Below are 22,080 nucleotides of genomic sequence, written 5' to 3' on the forward strand. Positions count from 1 at the left end.
TGCCTTTAAGAAGCTCCTATGCTTCTGGAAGCTCTTTAATATTTGTACTTGTTCACTGAACAGAATGGGTGGAATAATACAATTTCTGTTTCTGGAAACCTTTTTCATCCGGAATAAGAACCGTTAGCAAACCTAAATCAATATACCAATAGCTGTGTTTCCACTACAAATGTGCACAAAACTTTGCTGAACCAGAAGGATAGTATCAACGTGGCGCAGACCCGAATAGCTGATCTGGAGGCGGTCTGACGCGCTGCTTGAGACATTAGAAAGGAAACTTGTGGATTTGGAGAGCCGACGCCGGAGAAATAATCTTCGTATCTATGGAGTTCCGGAAGGTAAAGAAGGTAGATCGGTTTCCGAGTTTGTCGCCGATCTGCTGATCAAGCAGCTGAAGCTACTGGATGGAAGTGAACTACGGATTCAGCGGGCACACCGAGCTCTGGCACCCAGAACGCCTCCCAACACGGCCCCGAGATCGATAACTGTGAATTTCTTGCAATTCAACACAAAAGAAATGGTTCTAAGGAAAGCCTGGGAACAGAAAGTGGAGATGGAAGGCAAGCGCCTTTATTTTGATAATGATTATGCTTCAGATGTCATAGAAAAACGTAACGCATATGGCCCATTAAAGGCAGCCTTGAAACAGAAAGATGTCAGATTTCAGACGCCGTTCACAAAAATAAGAATCTTCTGGGACTCTGGAGTCGGACCTACGAGAACGCAGACGAAGCAGCGTCGGACATGATCAGGAGAGGCTTTGGCTTGACTTGGGTACCAAGAGAGAACAAGTTGACAGTGACCAAGGAGAGGCTGGACTCGGTGTTACCATGGAAACGGATTAACACCACCGGTGCAGGACAATGCGTGAGGGAGAAGCTCAGAGTTCAGACGTGAGGACCAGTAACTCTTAACATTGAATCATAACAGGTTTGCTTTATTATAAAAAACATTTCAAGTAATGTATGGGCGATTTAAGAGCTGAATGACTTCACCAGCCAGTTTTAATCCTGTTTTGGATATCAATCTCCCCTCTGTTACTAAAGTTATGTGTTATAGGTCTTTTGATAGATATTTAACCAAAATACCGAATGGAGTAAATGTTGTAGCGTTTACCAAATGTTGGACTTACCTAGTACAAGTAGGCCCCTGTCTACTACTAGAGGGGGCCCCCACCCTAGCGTGGTATTTTGCCCCCACCCCACCAGCAGGGATTCTGAGGGATGTCTTCACACATCTCTACCTTTGGAAGTTTCTGTTCTTTTTGTTTATCTGTGTTTTAATAGCTTGTTCAGCTATTTGTTGGGGGCTCTTTTTCTAAAATCACATGGTGACCTTACGAAACTAAATAATGGCTGATAATATCAAGATGGTTTCGTTGAATGTGAATGGTATGAATAACCCTATAAAACGTAAAAAGAATTCTAACTAAAATGCGAAAAGAGAAAGCACAGTTAATCTATTTACAGGAGACACACCTGTCTAAATCTGAGCATGAAAAAGTTAGGGGCTTTGGCTACTCAAATATATTTTACAGCTCTTTCAGACATGGCAGCAAAAGAGGAGTTTCAATTCTAATTCATGAGTCAGTAAAATTTGATTGTAGCTATGATCTGCCAGATTAAGGCAGTGTTAAGAGGAAAATTGATCTCAAAAACTGCGGCCTTTAAGAAATCCAGAGTGGATGCCTATGAAAAAGAAAGAGCTCAACTAACAGATCTAGAAAAACAACATAAATTAACCGAAAATCCCAACCTGTTTTATAAAAATAAAAGAACTAAGAAACAACATTGATAAAATGCTTACATATGAAATTGAAAAGAAATCAAAGTTTATTAAACAATCATATCATGAGGTGGGATCTAAAGGAACGACACTGTTGGTAAAGAAACTGAAAAAGCAACAGTCAGAAAGAAATATCTATAAATTAAAGGATGATGAAACAAATCAAATGATACATGACCCAGCAACTAATGACAGGTTTAGGACATACTACCAGAGATTATACAGTCATGCTCTGATTATAGACATATATCTATTCTAAACATGGACTATAAAATGTATACCTCGATTTTAGCTAAACGATTTGAGCAATTCATTGGAGATATCATAGATGAGGACCTAACAGGATTTATTAAAGGTCGCCAAATGCGAAATAACATCAGGAGGACACTTCACATAATAGATCATATTCAAAATAAAAAACAACAGCTATCTTAATCAATCTCGATGCAGAGAAAGCTTTTGACAGCGTAAGCTCGAACTTCTTATATAAAACACTTGAAAGATTTGGTTTTAATGAAAAAGCTGTACAGTGTGTGAGGACTTTATACCAATCACCTGTGGCCAAAATCAAGATTAATGGAAATCTAACTGATAATATAAAACTAGAGCGTTCTACACGTCAGGGTTGCTGTTTATCACCAACTTTATTTGCAATTTATATTGAGCCACTGGCACAACACATAAGACAACATAAGGATCTTAAGGGTATTGATATACATAATGAGTCCCATACAATAGGTTTGTTTGCAGATGATGTAATTTGCTATTTATCAGACCTTGAAAACTCGCTGCCTTGTCTGATCAACCAGTTAGAGATATTTGGCTTCTATTCAGGATACAAATTGAATTTGAAAAAGTGCCAAAAATTATGAAGTGAAATGGAAAAATATTGAACAAAAAGTCAATGGAAGAGAATTGCGGAGTACCATTGGAGATATAGAGACCACTGAGAATACACTTAAGAATGTTACTAGTTTTTCACTGGGTAAATGGTTATATATAGTCCGAAAATGCAAATTAGAGAAACCATTATGTCTGATCCAGTGGCCAGCCTACAATAAATATTTTATTCAAGACCCACAATTTAAACAATGGCTAGAAAGAGGCTTAACAGCATTATGCGTAGTCCTTAAAGATGGGCACTTTAAAAGTTTCCAGGAACTACAGCAAGAGTTTGCTCTAAGAACTCAAGATCATTTTAGATACCTACAATTAAGAGACTTCTATAACAAAGAAATAAAACAAAAAATAGACTCAAATGAAAATGGGATTGTCAAAATGCTGATCGAGACCGATAAGGGTAAAAAACAAAGAATAGTGTCTTTACTCCATAAATATCTGTTAGAAAATAGAGGCACTAACACATTGAATATTAAAACAAAATGGGAAAGGGAATTAGATATTCTGCTAACCGAAGATGGCTGGCTGAATATTTGGAAGACCCAAATTACAACATCCTCTTCCAGAATTTGGAGAGAACATTGTTGGAAGAATATAATCAGATTTTTTATAACACCCCAAATTACTAGTAAATTCAAATCAAGAGCTCAGCCATGATGGAGAGATTGTGAAGCACTTAATGTTAATCACGCGCATATTTTCTGGCTTTGCCCTAGAATTACACAGTTCTGGAACAAAATACACAATAAAATTGTAACAATATTGGGTTACTCAATACCTAAGTCCGGTCTGGTTTTATACCTTGGTCTTTTGGACAATATTGTACTTAATAATGACTGTTATTTGTAAAAAATTCTGATGGTGGCAGCCAAAAAGGTGATATTCAGAAAGTGGTGCAAATCTGAACCTCCTACCACAAAGGAGTGGATACAGACTGTGAACTCATTATTTGAGATGGAGATTCTGACACATAGACTGAGGACACAGGAACAGCAATGCCTGGACAAATGGGAAAAATGGACAAACTTCACATCAACGATGCACAACTAATTTTGGATATGAATTGTTGTGTTTTGTGTTACTAAAATAAGAGTCTCCCCCTGGAGACTCTTATTTCGATTGTTCTGTATTTTTTGTCTTTTATAATTTCTATGTATTGTTTGACCTTTCTTCTTGAGTGTACTAACATCAACAAAAATAAAAATAAAGTTATATATAAAAAAATCCTCCTATCACTTCCTGTCATCTTCTTTGTCTTTTCCACCAGTAGTATCATCCAGTTGTTGATCACATAACTCATGCGTTGTGAAAAAAAAAACAAATGTGTTTCCATTGCAGTTTTGCAAAATCCACTCATTTTAATACAGCTGAAAACCAACCTCATCATAACACAAAAGCTTTTTCGAAATTGACGCGTTTCTGTTTAGCAACTTTATTTCCGTAATTCCAATGTCAGCTAGAGATGTTCATAATGTTGGTTCTTATCACCACAGCGCCTGCATGCATAACGCCGTGTGGACTGGAGGTCTTGCTGCTGCGACTGCAGCTAGAGAAGGCAGCTTCCGTGGCCACAGGCTGTCATCTCATTAACCAGGGGGCACACAATGAAGGAACTCTGCTGCAAATAACACCGCTCCACTTTTTCACTTTAGCAAAAATATGCTGTGACCGGGGTCCTTGGATTCTCAGCATCCTTGTCAGCTATCCAGTTACACACATCTACAGTGTGCGACTGTGTGCAGTGAACTGTTCATGTTCCATGCGCAGACTGTGAAAACAGTTTTTCTCTCGGGAGCACGATGAAGTAGCTGTCTGTCTAGCTATCCAGGCAGCTATAAATATTTATAAATGGGGTTTAATTCAGGTTCAATGCTAGCCTTTGAACTGATTCCTTTTTGCTGATATGTAGCATGTCTGTCAAAGAAAGAAAAAGAACAAAACCAAAAAATCTCCATCCAGATTTCTTCCCCATTGGCCGTGATGGAGTCGTACACTTCAGGAGTGTGCGCCTATTAATTTCCTCCCAAGCAGTCCTACATAACTGGGGAAGCACTTGTTGGTTGTAGGCTGATGTGACACATTAGCATGCGGCGGTTTCTCTCGCGGTATACTGTTGTGGACTGTCATCAAACGGTTTTGTGGGCTGCGGCACCTGAATGAGGCCCTGTTTTGCGATTTACATTCAAACTGCCAGATGCCTGACGCCCAGGGAATCATCTCTTATTCTAACACCATGAGAAGAAACACAGCCGTCTGGCGTGGGGACGCCGCCGTGTGCATGTTTGTACCGTACGTGCGTCCGCCGCCGAGTTTATCGTGCGGGCTGGTTTCAATAACAATGCCTCCGCCAGCTTTTCATTTGGGCGCTTCTGATTACACAGGCATGATGGTGTGAGGGGAAGACAGAAAAAGAAACGAAACCTCACCCGAGAGGGAATTTGTATGATTTGTTTGAATATTTACTCCGACTGCTATGTGTTTTTTTTCAATTTGTGTCTAATAAAGTGTAGGTCTTCATTTTTTTTTTTTTTCTGGTAAAGAACCGGACTGGCTCGTAGTCATAAATCAAAGAAACGTGCCGTGGACAGCTCAGCTGCTGGATGATGTAATTTTCCATCACTTTTTAGACTTGGGTAAAATTGCTTCGTCTGTCTTCAGGGAGCTCACAGGGTAATGTTCTGTCAGAGATAGAAAATCTGATAGGGTGCTGGGGGAGCTGAGGAGGGAATAACAATGTCAGGATTTTTGTTTATCATCGCGTTGAACATGAAGAGCAGAGATGTACAGCAACACACACTGTAATTGGTACACCAGTGTCGCCTCGTATATTATGTCAGATGTGCAGAAGAGACTTTATTTCATTGGAGATGCAGTTATGCTGATAGATACAGGAAAAGTGTTGATTGCATGTCCTCCACACACACATATTACGTCTTTCTATCCTCACAAGGACTTTCATTGCATTGACTTCCATTCATTTTTCATTCATTTCTATAGCCTAACACTGAAACTTGCCCTAAACCAAACATTTGTTACTACATACCTTAAAGCCTAAAGCTAACCTACACTCTAATGAGACCTTAGTCTTAAACCCAACCCCAAACCTAAAAACAGAACTTCTTATTAGGCCCTGATAAATGGGCCTTTCAACGTGAGAAATGCAAAAAGTCTTTTGAAGGTTTCTCAATTAAAATCTAACACCAGACCTTCGGCTCAGATTTCTTTGCAAAATTCCTCAATCTTCAATAGAAACCGTCTAACATTAGTTTTCATGTCTTGCCACAGATTGTCAATTGGATTTGATTCAGTCACTGTAAAACACAATTATGCTTTCATCGACACATTTCCTCCACTCCACAGTCTCCAGTATGGTCTTGTGTTTGGGTCCACCCATTCTTCCATCAGCTGTAACCAGATAGCATGTTCCTGCTATAAAAGAGTTTTAATTAGTTTTAATCTTGTCTGATCTGAGCACCTTCTTTCACATGTTGGTTCTCTATGTTGCTTGTGAAAAATAGCACTTGGGCTTTCTTGTGACTTTCATCCAAAAAGTGCATTTTTTTTCTAGAAAAGCCCAGATTTATGGACTGGATGAATAATAGTTGTCCTGTGGACAGAATCTTCCACCTGAGCTGTGAGTCTCTGCATCTCCTCCAGACTTAGCATCTTGTCAACTCAAGTGTCAACTGTTTTGACCTGATGTCCAAAACATGCGATCTTGTTTCACAACCTAGTCCTGCTTTAAACTTTATTAAAACTTAATCTCAGACTCATCCGTTGTGTTCCTTGATCCTCATGAGGATTTTTGTTAACTAACTTCTCCAACAAATCTTTGAGGCCTTGACAGAACAGCCTCTCTTGAGGTGACTCAGGAAGGCAACCATTGGCCCGGGACTTCCAAAAGTGTGCATATTTTTCCTTCCAGTTCATAATTTACATGACATTTGTAGTTTTTAAACCCTTGTAAAGTTCAGCAACAATTGATCGGTGTATCACTCTTCAAAAGCTGCTACCGTGAAACCACATGAAATCAGGTTAGCATATTTTTGTCCCAGCTTGCACAGCCTCTCACACACTCACTGCTCTTGACTGGAGAGTAGTGAGTGTCTATCCGCATGTCGTCTTCAGCACGGCAGGGAAAGTAATCCTTAAAGTTCTGCAGGGAATCTGTAATGTGAAGATGTTGTGATAAGCAACAGCCTTACCTGTACGCTAAGCTAACGCTACGCTCGATGTAGCACGTTTGACGCAGTTAGAAGCTTCAAACTCGGAACGTCTTCTCCATGAACAAAATAAAATATTTAGGCCGTGTTCTTCGTGAAGTGATAGTTTCCTGCTTACCCTGACAGCAGGATATCAGTAAATTAACCTGCTGAAAAATCTCAGCTCAGATCAGCAAACGTCTCTCTGTGAAAAAGGCTCTGAGCTCCCTTTGAGTGTTAATATGTATCTCCTGGAGGCCATTTGCTCTTCCTTCATCCCAATCGTGTCGATAGCCTTGATGTGACTGTTTCCAACCCTTCCCACGAACGGATTTAATTTGTTTCAAATCCATCATTAACCAAAAGTGGGGCCTTGCCTCAGTGAGTTATCCTTCCTGTGTTCTCTTGTCCATTTTACATGTCCTCAAGTTAATTCCAGTCCTAATTAACTACCTTTGAAAGGAATCTCTGCGATAATTACCACAAGGAGGTGGAACGGAAGCAATCACACTCTGCGCAATTTATTCCCCCACCGCAGGGAAAACCCTGCAGAGTCACCCGCTGCCTTCCGACTTTTTCCTTTTTTTTTTTCCCTTTCTTCCCTTGTCCTAAGAATCACCTTCACCGCTTGCTTTCAATCGTGTGGAAGCAGAGACACAAACAATCAGGTGGCTCCAGACAAACACCCCTGCTGCTTCTTCGCTCACTGGCTTCAGTCTATTTGCAGAAATACATTTTAGAATCAACACAAACTTCAATAGAGTTTAATAAAGCGAACAAAGCGCCATCTCTCGCAGCACTGAAGGAAGACGTGGTGCACGAGAAGCAAAATATTTAAGGTAATTTTGGTTAGGCTATATTACAAATTAAATTCTGTTGATGGGAACATCAAAAGGGCTTGACCTTACATGATACAAAAATCTAACTAGGCTGAAAATGACAATAATTTACCGTTGTAACATTATTTTTTCATCATCTATGCCCCCAATGTAAACTTCTGATCGAAACTTTGGATTCTTTGTAAAAATGGAGAGGAAATGTGCTTTAGAAACATTTAGTGTTCTGGCCTGAGCTATAGGAAGATATTGGGACTTTTATACACTGATACTTGAAGGACTTCAGCAGAAGTGATAGTAGATGAATGAGTATTCTAACTTTAATCTTTTCAAGAGCTTAGAAGAAGCCATCAAACATCTATCAACTTAAAAAATGTTATCTTCGAAGATAAAGCAGATGAGCTTATCTCGCCTTATCCGCCATCGTTTCTCAGATAACTATAACTTCTGGCTTATGTGAAACAATGGCAGATACTTTTTTTTTTTTTTTTGCTCTGCTGTAATTTGAGCTACAGAGACTTGTGGATTCCCTCTCTTCAGCTTTTATTTTTCATGCCTGTGCATCGGAGCCGTCTGTAAATGCATCAGCATGGGGTTGCATACCCTGAAGGGAGCCTTTAACTGTGGAGTGTCACAAAGTTAGGACCCGTTTCTCACCCACAACACATCAAAATGCAAATACAGTCTATAATTTAGGGGCTGCGTGTTTCATGTGTATAATAGATTTTGGAATGTCAAACAATACGTTTAGATGAGCCGTTTTTTTAATCAAACTGCAGCCCGTTCATTTTTAGACACGGATGCCTCTCAAACAGCAGCACATTAAACATCAGCACAAAACTCTCCAAATGTCTGTTTTTCGTGAAACTCAAATATAAATGCAAAGGATGTCTCCATTACAAGATAAACCTTTTAGCCGTTGTGTCAAAAATAAAATGTTCAGACGTCTACCCTGCAGTCAAAACAGAATCTGTGTGGAAGGTAATTTATTGCCCTGTAATAAAGTTGCTCTTTATATCAGTTATAGTCTAGCTGAATCTCATTCACCAAGAATGGCTATGCTAAGAAATGCTGCACCAGCTGGTTGATGCTAGCAGGTGCAGCCTAAACCAGGTGAAAGAGCTGATGGGGCGACTTTAGACTGCAACCACACCTTGGTGTGTAACTTCCTGTTTGTAATTCCTTTTTAGTTTTATGACAAACATTTTAACATCCATTTTAAAGCTGTAAATGAGGCAATTCAGAATGGCTTTACGTATTTAAACAATTACCTCAATAGGTACTTTCCCTGGTAATTATTATATTGTAGCTTGGTTACTAAGTTACTTTTTTGGAAAAAAGTACTTTTTAAAAGCAACTCAACACTGCTGACCAATTGTTTTGCCTAAATTGGATGATGTACATCTTAACAGTTTGTCATGAAAATAGAAAGTTTTTTTCCCTCTTGTAACAGAATTAAGGTTTTTTACAGAAAAGCAACATTAGCTGCATTTCCATTACAAATGTGCACAAAACTTTTATCAGTTTTTCCATTAAATAAGAAATACAATTAAAATCATATGTGAATACTGCGAAAGACTGGCGACCTGTCCAGGGTGACCCCGCCTCTCGCCTGGAACGTTAGCTGGAGAGGCACCAGCAGCCCTCCTGACCGCACTAAGGGACAAGGGTGTAAGAAAATGGATGGATGGATCACATGTGAATAAGTTTGCTCACGCAGTGAGTCATTAAAAACATGCCGCATCATGCTCCTCCAACTACTTCCTGTCATCTTCTTCATGGTTTGCGCCAGCGGCAACATCCGGTTGTTGATTATGTGACTTGTGTGAGATGAAATAAAGTGTTTCCATTGCAGTTTTGCTAAATGAACCGAGTTAATTTCTATCGCTAAAACTTTTTATCAAAAAATGAGTTTTTTTGATGTTTCCATTACACAAGTTTATTTTCGAAATGTCAAATTGCGCAATTATACGGTCAGTGGAAAAGCAGATTCAGAGTAAGAATGGTACATGACGTTTGGAGAAAAATGGATGAACCTTTGATTTAGTGACAAAGTTTAGAAAAGAACTAGGATGTTATTTGTTTGACTTGCCAATCAAATACTGTAAGCTAAATATCAAAATTTTTTAAACACACTGAAGTGGTCTCCATAGGGATCTTGCTACAAACAAGTATCTAAATTTGTACAACACATATTGTTTTTCTCCTGCAGTGAATTGTTCTTTCTGTCATAATTAAACAGTCTCGCCTATCTGTGCTTCAAATGGCAATGCAGCGGCTCGCAAAAGTTTCTGAGCAACGAGAACAGCGAGAGGTCCCACAACAGATGGCGTGGCTCCCTGAGAACACTGAACTCATCATCTCTGTGTCAAACTGGGATTACATAAAGAGACGGAGGCAACCGAGAGCGCTAAAAGAACCATGACAGGTTTTCTAGGATGGTTTAAATCAGCTACTTGTCTCATACTTTGAGTAATAGACTGTTCAAAAACTTTTAATTTTTACAGTTTTGTTCACTGATTCATTAAGACTTTAAGTTGTCCCCCATTGGACAAACCAAGCCTAGATCAACGTGGTTAAAATTAGTTTCCACTGTTTTATTAGTAATGTTCTGCAATCTTCTTGCAAGATTTAAAACGATTAACAAAGCAGTTCTTAAATTTCAAACCTGAGACACCCAACCTCTGGAAACATTCAACAACCTTGGCAGAGTAAACTCCCAAAGGCAGGCAGCTGCTCTGTGAGCCAAAGGTTCCTGGTCTAATGAGAAGGAACCGACTGAACCTGGAGGACAGGCCCAAGCTGGTTCTGAGAATCTAAACGGCAACAGGAGGCACTCTTCCTCCTCTGGATAAGGATGCTTTCTGGTCGCAGAGCATCTCTAACCTGGAATGTCTCCCTTTACCGAACTTTTCAGTCCTTCCCAAAATCTCCTTGAAGTTGCAACAAATGTCAAGAAAATCCAAACGATGTGGGAAATAGTTTGTGATCGCTTGAGTTCCAGAGAGAGAGAACGAATAAAAAAGGTTAAGCAATCGTGATCACCCCAAAATAAGTGTGAGAAACAGACAGATTTTTGAAAGATTTAAAACTGATAAAAATTTAAAAGTACTATTCTAAAAAGGAATTATTATTGAAACATAACTGTAATTAAAATAAAGCTTTATGAGCTTTAAATCGGGTTCTAATGTTATTCCATCGTCAAAAACATATCTGGAGTGTTGCTTTGATTCTTTCATGCATGTTTGAAAAATCCTTCAATTCCCTGTGGCAACCATTCAGCTGCTCAAAATAGCTGGAGGGACCGGACACTGCCTTTGAGGATGGATGAAGCTCAGCTCCTTCAGACTAGCCAGCAGCAATTAGCAAGCAAGCAATTAGCAAACTGGTTGAACTGCTGAGCTCAGTCTACAAGCTACTTCACTAGTAAAAACATTGTTAAAAGGTTAATAGAGGAGAGATGTTGTGACAAGACATAGATTCAGAAAGAGCAGGAGTTTCTTAAAGAGACATTGGTCCAATTTCAAGGGATTTTTTTGAGTCACCTTTAACATGAAGAGCATTTTTATAACCGAACATGACACATGCACTTTGTTGTGCTGTAAAATGTCACTCTGTGGCTGGAAACTACATACTGCCCCTTTAAGTGTTCAATAAATTACTACAGCTAATGACTCACCATTAATTGGGCTTATTACGGATACAGGGCGTCCATGTGTTGTTTCTAAGCTTTAGAGAGACACATTTCCTTATCTTTATGCTTTTCCACCCTGGGAAACTTAACAATTGTAACTGCAAGTCTTTAGTCGGAGTTCAAGGAATACTCCATTCTGATTATCAAATATTTTCATGTCTTAGTTTGAAAAATAAATAATAAACCTCATGGTTTTATTTTTTCCTTCAAAATGCAATGTAGTGTGTACAAAACAGCTGTTTTTTATTTGAAAATGAATATAAAGAGAAATATATATTCTCTGTATATTTAATATAAATTATCAAATATCCGTTATAAGTGGCTCAGGTTTATTTGAAGTCCTGTTATGGCCGAATCTATTGGCTGGATAGATTTTCAGGGAAGATGAGACAAGGAGGAGGCAGAAAAATGTTGAACTCTGGCTCATTACATTTTCTTGTTCCAGCCAAAAGAATCAAAGTTAGTGTAATGGAGAGGAACTTTGCTCTGCGATAGACATTTCTGGAGGGGGCGAATCGTCCAGGGTGGAAATCCATTCTGTGCAGAGGGAGCCTCTCGGATGATAAAACTCCTCCAGGATGCTCCTGGGCTTTTCCATCACCGAGGCAACATAAATGTAATTTTTAAGATGTTCTCAACTCTAGAAGTCCAATTTGCTCTTCACTTTTTTTTTTCTTTTTTTGGGTGGGGGTAGGGGGGGTGGGGAGAAAGATTCACCTCGCCAGTTTTGAGGAGGTGGGCTTAAAATGAAGCAGGCGATTTCCTGAGGACTTATCGATCCTGATGTCATATGATAAAGCCCAACGTAGAATTTTCTAATATGTTGAATGCATAATCTTGTTCGAGGCCCTCTCGACATGTTTTCCTAGATAACTCTTCGACTTCTCTTGTGGTAATCTTTATGTGTGAGCTCTGCGGCGGCGTGGGCGGGCCTGAGGCTTCAGCTGAGATTTAGAGCCGCGGTGTGCCTTTAGTCCCCGGTGGTTGGGTAGGTAGTCACCCGGTGAAAACCTGCGCTCTGCTGTGCACATCTCTCTAATAAAGAGAGCGCTGAGGTATGAAAGCCCCGCAATGACAGCAAATGTTGTGAATAAATTGTTGCTCACACGTCTTACTTCATCACTCCCCAACTCACCGTGCCACTGTGGTTCCATAATTTGAAATGACGGGCTCTTGATTACTATTTACAGTGTTGTCAAGGTGAGGGAAAAGGCTCTACATGGTAGGTAAACAGATTCGCTGCCACTTTTCCGCCAGATCTGCCGTTGTTGACTTTATGTGCACTTGCTGTTTCTGATCCGCTCCCCGCTTCTTTCTCTTTGTCTTACTCGTCTCTGAAGACGTGGGAGATGTGAGTCGCTTTTGAAACGGCGGCGATAGAAAAGTAGACTGGATCTCACCGACTGAAATTTTCTTTGCATTTTGATTAAACTGATATTAGAAAATCATTCTTGATATCGGCGAACATGTGTGAAGCTTCAGGGTCCTTTCACACCAGCCACGTTAATCCAACTCCAGTTGGCTTGTCTAAAACGTCCGGTTTGTTTGGGGGAAGTGTGAACGTGCAATCAAACTCTTGATGTGGACCAAAAAAAGCGGACTCTGGTCCACATAAACGCCTGTTTCCGTTCGGTTGAAGTGAACTCTGGTGTGGTTTAAATGCATAGTGGAAGTAAGCGGACCAGAGACCGCTCCCAGAGCAGGAAGTGAATTATAGCTCAGGGCTTTCTGGGTAAATACAATCAAAACAAACATGTGGGTCTAATGCTTGCAGGAGAGATGACTGGTCTTTTTTCACCAAAGACAAAAGAGAAATCCTACAACCGCTAAAATCTGATGCCGCTCCATTTTTGTTTACGTTTTGTGGAAAATTAAGTTACTCATATCTTCTGCTGAGGTTTCCGTGTTTTTTACTTCAGTGGTTCTTGATGCAGCGCCTCCACAGACGACAGTAAGCAGGTTTTCAGCACGTCCTTTTCTTTCTTTCCATCCGCAGTGGCTCCAGTGCGCTGTCGTAGTTCTGGTATTTTCACATCACTCAGAAATTACTTGTATTTTTCTGTTTTTTTCTGCAGTGTTAGCCTTTGTTGTCATGCAGAGCTGACAAGCAGTCTACATTAGCCAACCCTGTCAATGTGACAGTGCAACTTCTTTCCTTTATGCTTTTAGTCGCCATCTAACAGTATGCCATGAGACAGATTTGACTTTGACAAAAAAAAAAATACTTGGGCTTTTTTAATATTACAAGATCTCATTAAAGACTTAACGGATGCTTCAAAAGTAGTAGTGGAATATAACAAGATGTCTGCAATATGAAGCTTGTTTTTTTCTTTTTTCTTTTTTTTTAAGAGTAAAAATTAAAAAGCAGCTTGCAACTTTTACAGTTCAAGTATTTCTTGGAAGTTTCTGGTTCTAATAGAGCTGCGTTCAGTACCACAAATTTAATCATTGTTCTAAATTTTAAAGTCGTATTTGAATTCAACTTTCATTAGATGTAAGGGATCAAACCGAGGTTACTGAAAGTCAACAGTATCTCTTCTCTGTCCTGCTTTCAGTCTCCTTGGTAACCAGTTGTTATACTGGCCAGTGGGTGATGGTGTTTTCAACTGGTTTCTTTATGAACTTTGGGTTTTAGCTTCCATATGTGCCAAAGCATCATAACATGGTTACCACAGAAGACTCATTTTGTCGCCTGAATGGAAACACCATTTCTGCAGCCCATTAGTAGGACCAGTTAGCTTTAGAGTCGTCGCCATGGAAATTATCAAAGAAAAATCCTACACTCTGCTGCACATAAGTGTGTTGTGCAGCTATAAATAACACATCCATCTGAAGCTGAGGACAAGTTACATGATTTTTTTTTTTCACTGAATTTTGCCCATAATTTCCAGAAATAAAACGTCTGCACTAACTGGGAAGAGTTGATAGGGCTACTTAGACCACAGATCTGTGATTGTGTAAGCCAGCTTACATCACACACATTCAAACATGATTACTTTTACATGTGTGTGTATATATATATATAGATAGATATAGGACTTCTGAGATAAGCGGGTAAAGTGAACTGTTTACTGACCCAGTGTCAAATACATGTAGCAAACAGCCCATGAAAAAGAGCAGCAGGTCATTGTCGTAAAGTTTGATGTGTTCAGGTAGAGCAGGGGTGTCCAAAGTTGGTCCTCGAGGGTCGGCATCCTGCATGTTTTAGTTCTCTCCCTAGTGGTTGTAACAACCTCCTCAGCAAGTCAATGTTCTGCTTAGGCCTGTAATGAGCCATCATTTAATGCATGTGTGTAAAACCAGGGAGAGAACATGCAGGATGCTGGCCCTCGAGGACCAACTTTGGACACCCCTGAGGTAGAGCTTTAGTTCTCATCCAAAATCTGCTTAAGCCATTTGTCTTGTGAAACCACTTACATGATTTAAAAAGATGAACCACACACAAGCTTTTAATAATATTTTTCAGACTACTATAAGTTCCACAGCATTAGAAGATGTTGCTGTGTTCGTCTGTAGTAACTGGGTCAAACGCCGGTGTTCTGTCAGATCAGCATACGCCGTCAGATCGTCATACGCTTAGCACGAACTGACGGCTGTATCTGTCAGACAAGTATACGCTGCCATTACCATATGATTTTATTTAATCAGCAACATAGAGTCATGACATAGATTGTCATTCACTTTGTTATTAACAGCTGTATGACATCCTGACTCAGCGGTTAACTAGTCAGTCATTAAGCAACACGGAGGCGAGTTTCACATGGGCGTGTTTTGTAGTTGACTGCAGCTTTAGCTAGTTTCTGCTTTAAATACACTTTAAATGCACGACAATGCATGTATATCTATCTAGTTATTGAAAACAATTTATTGACTTATTTATGCTGAACTGACAACTCATCTGAAGGTCGGACTTCTTAATGCGCAGGCATGCGTACTCACTGCATGTATGCTATTCTGACAGTGGATGGTGATCTGATAGAACGCGGCGCTATCTTGTGATGATGTAATGAGGGTAAGTCAAAGCGTAAATAAGCTGAATACACAGAAGCAGCAGAAGTTGTGAGCGATTTCATCATAGGTTTGAGCGATTTATCTCCAGTTTTGGAGGAAAATGATGGATGCAGTGATAAAGAAGAGGGGGCTGGTTCTGATGGACTGCAGCCCTATTTTTTGAGCTGTAGGAGCTCCGAGTTGTTTGTTTCAGAGTAACTGAAGATAAGATTTGCTTCTGCACATTTCACAGCTCTGAGTTCATCCACCATTTCACATATCCGACACCTTTTGACCTTTAGCTTGAAATGTTTTGGCTCGTTGGTGCCAGTTGATCCAAAGATGTCAGCCCCAGTCAGTGAACTGAAGCATGGTCGTACGCTTCTGTTGTTGTGGAGCCCAAGAAGGTCCGACTGGGAAATGTGGCTGCATTTGCAATGCAAGATGTCATTTATCACGTTGATATGAAATTCAGGTTTAAAGGTTTCTTAAGGTAAAATAGCAGAAAGGTTTCATGTGAATGTGTCCTGTTGGAACTAAGTAAAAGGAAATTTGCTTTTTCGTTGCTATTTTAAGAAGAGGGGAAATATATTTCTTTATCTGGCTAGATAAGATCAAGACCAGATAACACTGGATGTTTTTATCATGTTTTATCATTAAACTCCCACCTTTGTTGCCAGGATAATGCATTACACGCAAATATATATATATATATATATATATATATATATATAAAATTAAATAAAGCTCGCAGTTTTGTCTTTCTTGCTGCCTAAATATAATAGTCATTGTTTGCTTTCACTATTTAATTCCTCCTCCTTTGTGATATTTTTTATCATTTATTAGGTTAATACATATATTTCTAATACAAAATATATTAAAACACTCAAACTTTTCTGGATTGCAAGTTTTCTCTGGAGTCCTCAGGCTAATAAAAATGAACCTATGGATTCTATCAACTTCAAACTTGGCACTTTAAAAAAAAAGATTTTTTTCTTTTGACACGAAAAAAGAAATCAGAACAAATTTCTATGACGGCTTCCGATAATGTGAGCTTATGTTACCCAGCATGTGAAGATGGCATTAAAGTGTAAAATAAGTCAGCGTTTCTCTCCGCTCTTTCAGGTCCCGTAGCCGTGATCAGTGGTGAGGAAGACTCTGCCAGCCCTCTTCATCACGTCAATCACGGGATCATCACGCCGTGTACTCTGGATGCGGGACCCGACGCAGTCGTCATAGGAATGACTCGCATACCTGTGGTGGAAAATCCCCAGTACTTTAGGCACGGACACAACTGCAACAAACCGACCACTCGTAAGTCTGTCCTGTTGACTCTAATCCTCAACTCCAATGAAGCCAAACAGCGCAAAAATAAGTATTTCTTCACCTTGAACTATTCGAGCAGATATCTGTACAAGTAAAGGGGACCTAGAAAAGAGTTCTGCATTCTGTATGTGTAAATCTGGTGCAAACACGTCAATAGACCAGACATTTTCATTGAAGCAAGCGATGCTTCTTTGTGGTTGTTCATTCATTTTGAATATTATGTCTTCCGGTTTGTGTTAAATGTTCATTAGAAATTGAAGTTCATTGATCCTTGAGGATGTGTTCTTACACGTTTATGCCATTACCATCATGTTACTTGAAAATGATCTCAAAGGAACAATATTATCGTATATTACAATAACTTCTGGGACAATTTATAATCCAGCAAAATTTATCGAGACATTTGTTATGTGTGGTTTTGATTAATTGAGACTACAACTACACTTTTTAGATTTTCACTTCACTAGTAAGTTCTGTTTTCTATTGGCGTATGAAAGAAAAAAAAATCCAAATTAAACAAATATATATTATAATCATGAAAAGAATTGTGGAAGAATCTCAAGGGGTATGAAGGCGCTGTCCGTTTAAATCTGCTGGTCGTCTTTCCCCAGTCGTCTATCAGCTGTGTGTGTGTTTGCTGTCCTTCCACATGGCCTGGTCCCAAAATGTAAAGGTCAAAAGATGGAGTGACGGAGGGGTGGGGGGTCTGGGAGTTGCTGACCAAGCCACAATCAGTTTAAACAGCATAAATTCTGCTTTCGATGCAAAATGCATCACAGTGTCTCGTTCCGTAGATGTGTTGTTTTGTTGAGGTGACCTGTCTGGATGCCAAATGCTCATCTGAGAGACGCTTGACTCGCACACGTTCACAAACCTAAACAAGACTAAATTTTACTGTCACATATCAGTTAATTTTGCAAAGTGTGATCATCATCCCAAGCCAGCAAACAAAAAAAACAAACCCCATCAGTTTAGTCTCAGCTGCAGCTGTGTCTGTGCGGCTGTATGGCGTTAGCCTCGGTTGGAGAGGTGCCAGACTCTTTATGCACCTGGGTGAAAACAACCTTCACTGTTCCAGCGACTAGTGTTTATATACTCGCAGCCTCCCCTTCCCCAAATCAGCCACCCTCCACTGGGACTCGTGTTCCAAGTTGGGGAAAAGACAAGACCACTTTAAGGCCTAATTACTCCCAATTAGATTGGCTGCTCAGGAGAATCAGCAGAAAGCAACTGTTCCAGCAGCAACCCGCAGCCTCGCTCCTGCTCCTTCCAATCAAACCGCCTGCATTTTAAGGGTAAAGACTCTCTCCTCCGTTCTGATCGCAGCAGGATTCCTTTTTTTCCATAACCTGCCCTGTCCAGATTGGACCTGGCCCTATCTCAAAATGGCCGCACATCACGCTAACAAAAGTTGGCCTCTGGGTGTGTAGCCAATGAGAAGAGAGGAAAACCCATTTAGAGGTGATAAATAAGTGACGGGTCTTATGCATTATGAATTGCATGAATTTTTAATGTCCAGCCGTTGACTGATTTATAACATCTCATGACTCGGACAGGAGATCTGATTGTGGGGCTAATGAATAAATGGCACTGGGTAGGAGTGAAACTTTCCCCCAGTAATTGAGCGCGGAGAATTAAAAGTCAGGCCATGTGTGTTCGGTGCCTTAGCTTTGACCTGTGCCTTCTCTTTTCTTTTTTTTTTTCTTTTTTACCCTTGGATTTAATTCTACATGCATGCACATAAAAGGAAATCGTAGGAAATGAGCCCTGAATTCATCACAAGGTCATAATGGCCACTGCTTTCTGCCACTGGCTAAGAAAACATCATTCACTGAATACGAATGCCTTCTTCACCCTCAGGACATGCACACAAGGAAGGGAAGTTTCTCTGTGTATCCGTGTGTAAATGTGTGCTGTGTGGGTGTACTGCTGAAAATCTATACAAGGATGGAGGCGTGCTGTCTGTGTGCCTTGTAGGTATAAAAATAAGAGGAAAAATGATCTAATGTCACCTTATATTCCTTCACTGCGTCTATGATTTGATGTGTCAGGAGTCTCTTTGGTGTCCTTTGGTTCTCATTGTCCTGCTGGCCTTGCTCAGCACCACTCGCTTGGATACAGTATGTCGACTAATACATAATGTATTCATTAATTTACTTGAAAGCTTCTTATCCGAGAGAATAGCATGCTGCTAAAATATACACACAAGCGCAGTGGGAGTTCAGGTCGTACAGCTGTGACGCCTGTCTTTACCCGAGTCCATCAGGACTTTGCTAATGCGATGGTCAGACTCTTGTTGCACTCTGAGCATTTAAGAGATCATCTCCTGGAATAGCAATGAAGAGGTAAAATGCTGCTGCTGCTGCCATCCCCTTTCAACATAAGAGGTCAGTACTTTGGTCATCTGAAATGAGCCGTTATCACCAGGCATTGTGTGGTGGTAGGCTGCCTGAGACTTGACTTGGACCAGTGGTTTAACGTCTCAAGGCTTAGACACTTGTGGGCTAAAGACTCGTATCAAGTTTAGTTCAGAAAAGAACTAAACTTGATACGAGTCTCTAGCCCATTTTGTGTTTGACGGTTGCTGTTTTGTTTTTTTTGGCCCATACCTCGGACATCAAGTGGGTGACACTAGATGTCCGAGGTATGGGAGGAAGCTCAAATGACTGGAGTTGGCATAGTTACAAATATTTTCACCAGATATTGGACATAACATAAAACCTGTTGGATGAAAGTCCTCAAAGACTGAACTTGCGTATCTCTGGTCTGAAGACTCGAGACTTGACTTTGATATGTGGTCTAAAAACTGAAGGTTTGAGTCGGACCTTTGGCTGAGGGACTAAAAACCAAACATATCCTGATGGTTTTACCAAACAACACTTGATTTAGACTTGAGGGGTTGTTTTGAAAGGAAACTTGTATGTAGGCCAAAGGCCACAGCCCTGCATTTGAGTTATTATCCAGTGATACTTAAGGATTGTGGGTTATCAATTGGTCATAGCAATCTATTCATGTTAACTCTGGCTTCATAAAACCCCACTTCATAAAATTTACCTCATATACAGATGAACAGAGTTCAGCTGAGGGGTGAAAAACGTGATATGAATTCATGACCTACAGCAATACTTTGTTGTAGGAAGGTATTATATTAATTCAATGAAAAATGTTAGTTTTGGTCACTAGACACTTGGAACTTGCAAAAAATAAGCATTTGAAACCTCAAAGAGCTATAATGCAATTAACTCATCTCTTTTCTGAACTATTGTGTTTGACGGTGGCTGTGTTTTTTTTTTGTTTTGTTTTTTTTCTTTACGAGTTGTAAAAGGCCGTTTCTGGGGAAATGTTGCCGCATTAGCAAGATAAAAGCACAGAAGTCAAAGGACAATTCTTTAGCCTAATGATAGATCTATATCTAGCTAGATCTGCTGTCTCCCAGCAAATGTCTGTGTTTTATCACCCAGCTCGCAATTTTAATTACGGAGTTGTCCCATCCCGCTGGCGAGTATTACACAATAGCGTTTGATGCTGGAGAGTACCGTAAAGCTTCCCATTATATCCATTTTATTGGGGATATAACTCCTGGGCATAGCTCGGACAAACCTCTCCTCTTTGTCCCCTTTTACTTCTGCTGAAACAGAGACATAATTGTGCTCAAGGTGATGTTTTTGAAGATTTTAATGTTCCCAGCAGAGACAAAGAGTGACTAATGTGGCTGCCTGAAAGCTTTGTAAGTGAATGTAAATGGGCACTAGATTGATTGAAAGGCAGTTTTCATGTTCCAAGGCTATGATTCCATAAATTATGGTCTGATTAAAAAAATAAAAAAGATTATGAAATAAAGGACCCAGGAGCCTGGCTAGCTTTGAATTCAAACACTTTAGTGTGGACTAAAAAGTCTTGAGGTTTCCCAGAAAAACTCAGATATTAATATGTTTATTTATCAACAGATGGCATAAATTTGGTATTTAAATAAAAACTGTTATATGGTATTATACACTTGTATAACACAATTGTTTTAAATTTGTGTGAAAACCTGTGTGAAAGACACAAACAGTATACTAAAGTGTTCACCACACTATGAGGCTGACGTACCAAACTGTGTAAAGACAATACAAGTTCATTTACTTTTAGTTTTAAAGGGGCAGTGTTGTGTTTTCCAGGCACATATTCCCATTTAATAGCACAATCATCTAACAATGTTACCTTCAGCTGTTAGAAAAATCCATATCAAATATGATTTTAAAGAAATTTTACTTTGTAATTTAACACCTTGAAATTGGGCCTCTGTCTGTTTAAAAACTCCTGCTCTTTCTGAAACTCCGCCTTCAGTCATAAAACATAAAACTGAACTGATATGCGAGAGTCATAACATCACTCCGCCATTAACCCTTTAACAACATTTTTCCCAGCGCTGCACCAGGACGCAGCTCGTACAATGAGCTCACCAGTTCTGCCAGGTGTTTGCTAATAGCTGCTGGCTAGTCTGAAGGAGCTGAGTGGGAGAGTCATGATGCTCTGTGAAGTGGAAGCTTGGAATCTGCAGCTCCAAAGAGGAGCTGCATCTTGAAGGCGGTGTCAGGGCCAAAGAGGCATTTTCTACAGCTAAATGGTTGCTATGGGAGACTAAAGGATTTTTTTAAACATGCATGAAAGAATCAAGGCAACACTCCAGGTATGTTTTTGATAAGATGTCAAAAATAGTTCGAGAAGACTTTTAAAGAAACTCCCTGGAGCAGCTAGTGTAAAGTACTTAGTGCCTAAATGTACTTAAAGCTTAAAGTTTAATCCAGCAGTAACACTGGGGTTATGCTCAGGGACAAGCCGTTGCCAAAGGTCCCCAATGACACGTTTTATCTCCATATTCTATTAAAGCTTTTGCATGGAAGCACTCAGTGTTTATTATTAGATATAAACTGATTTTAATACGCGGAGAGGGAAAGTTCTTATCTCTCAAGATGAAACTTGGGGGGGTTATGTGGTGGTGGAGGGGCAAAGCATAATCCATGTATTGAGGCCCTAGCTCTCATGCTGGTGGTCGCAGGCTCAATTCCCGGCCTGGCAACATTTGCTGCATGTCTTCCCCCTCCTCCCTGTCAAACTACCTTCAAAAAAGGCCACTAGAGCCAACAAAACCTTAAAAAAAAACAAAAAAACGCTGAACTGCAGATGGTTCGTCCAATACTGCAGGTTGCTAACACTAGGAGCTCAGGAGAACCAACAGAAAGCTATTCTTGAATGTTCCTGCATTTCAGACTGAAACACACAAAAAAGAAGTGTCCACGTTGTTTATGCAACAACTCTGTATGTGATGTAATTATTCAATTTATTCAGCAAATTTCAAACCATT

The 22,080-nt window shown here is 39.9% G+C and overlaps 1 protein-coding gene across 5 annotated transcripts in view; it reads left to right on the forward strand.

Annotated features, from left to right (window-relative positions):
• Nucleotides 1–22,080, forward strand: part of ntrk3b (neurotrophic tyrosine kinase, receptor, type 3b) — a 327,306-nt gene that overhangs the window by 213,315 nt on the left and 91,911 nt on the right. For 2 of the 5 annotated variants that reach the window (XM_016669998.1, XM_007549069.2), the window contains one exon: nt 16,533–16,721. The exons of the other annotated variants lie outside the window; for them this stretch is intronic. In XM_016669998.1, the coding sequence (XP_016525484.1) occupies nt 16,533–16,721 (189 nt within the window). The remainder of the gene's footprint in view (nt 1–16,532; nt 16,722–22,080) is intronic. 5 annotated transcript variants of the gene reach the window in all.

This window comes from Poecilia formosa, unplaced genomic scaffold (genome assembly GCF_000485575.1).
Source record: "Poecilia formosa unplaced genomic scaffold, Poecilia_formosa-5.1.2 Scaffold29, whole genome shotgun sequence".
Classification (NCBI taxonomy): domain Eukaryota; kingdom Metazoa; phylum Chordata; class Actinopteri; order Cyprinodontiformes; family Poeciliidae; genus Poecilia; species Poecilia formosa.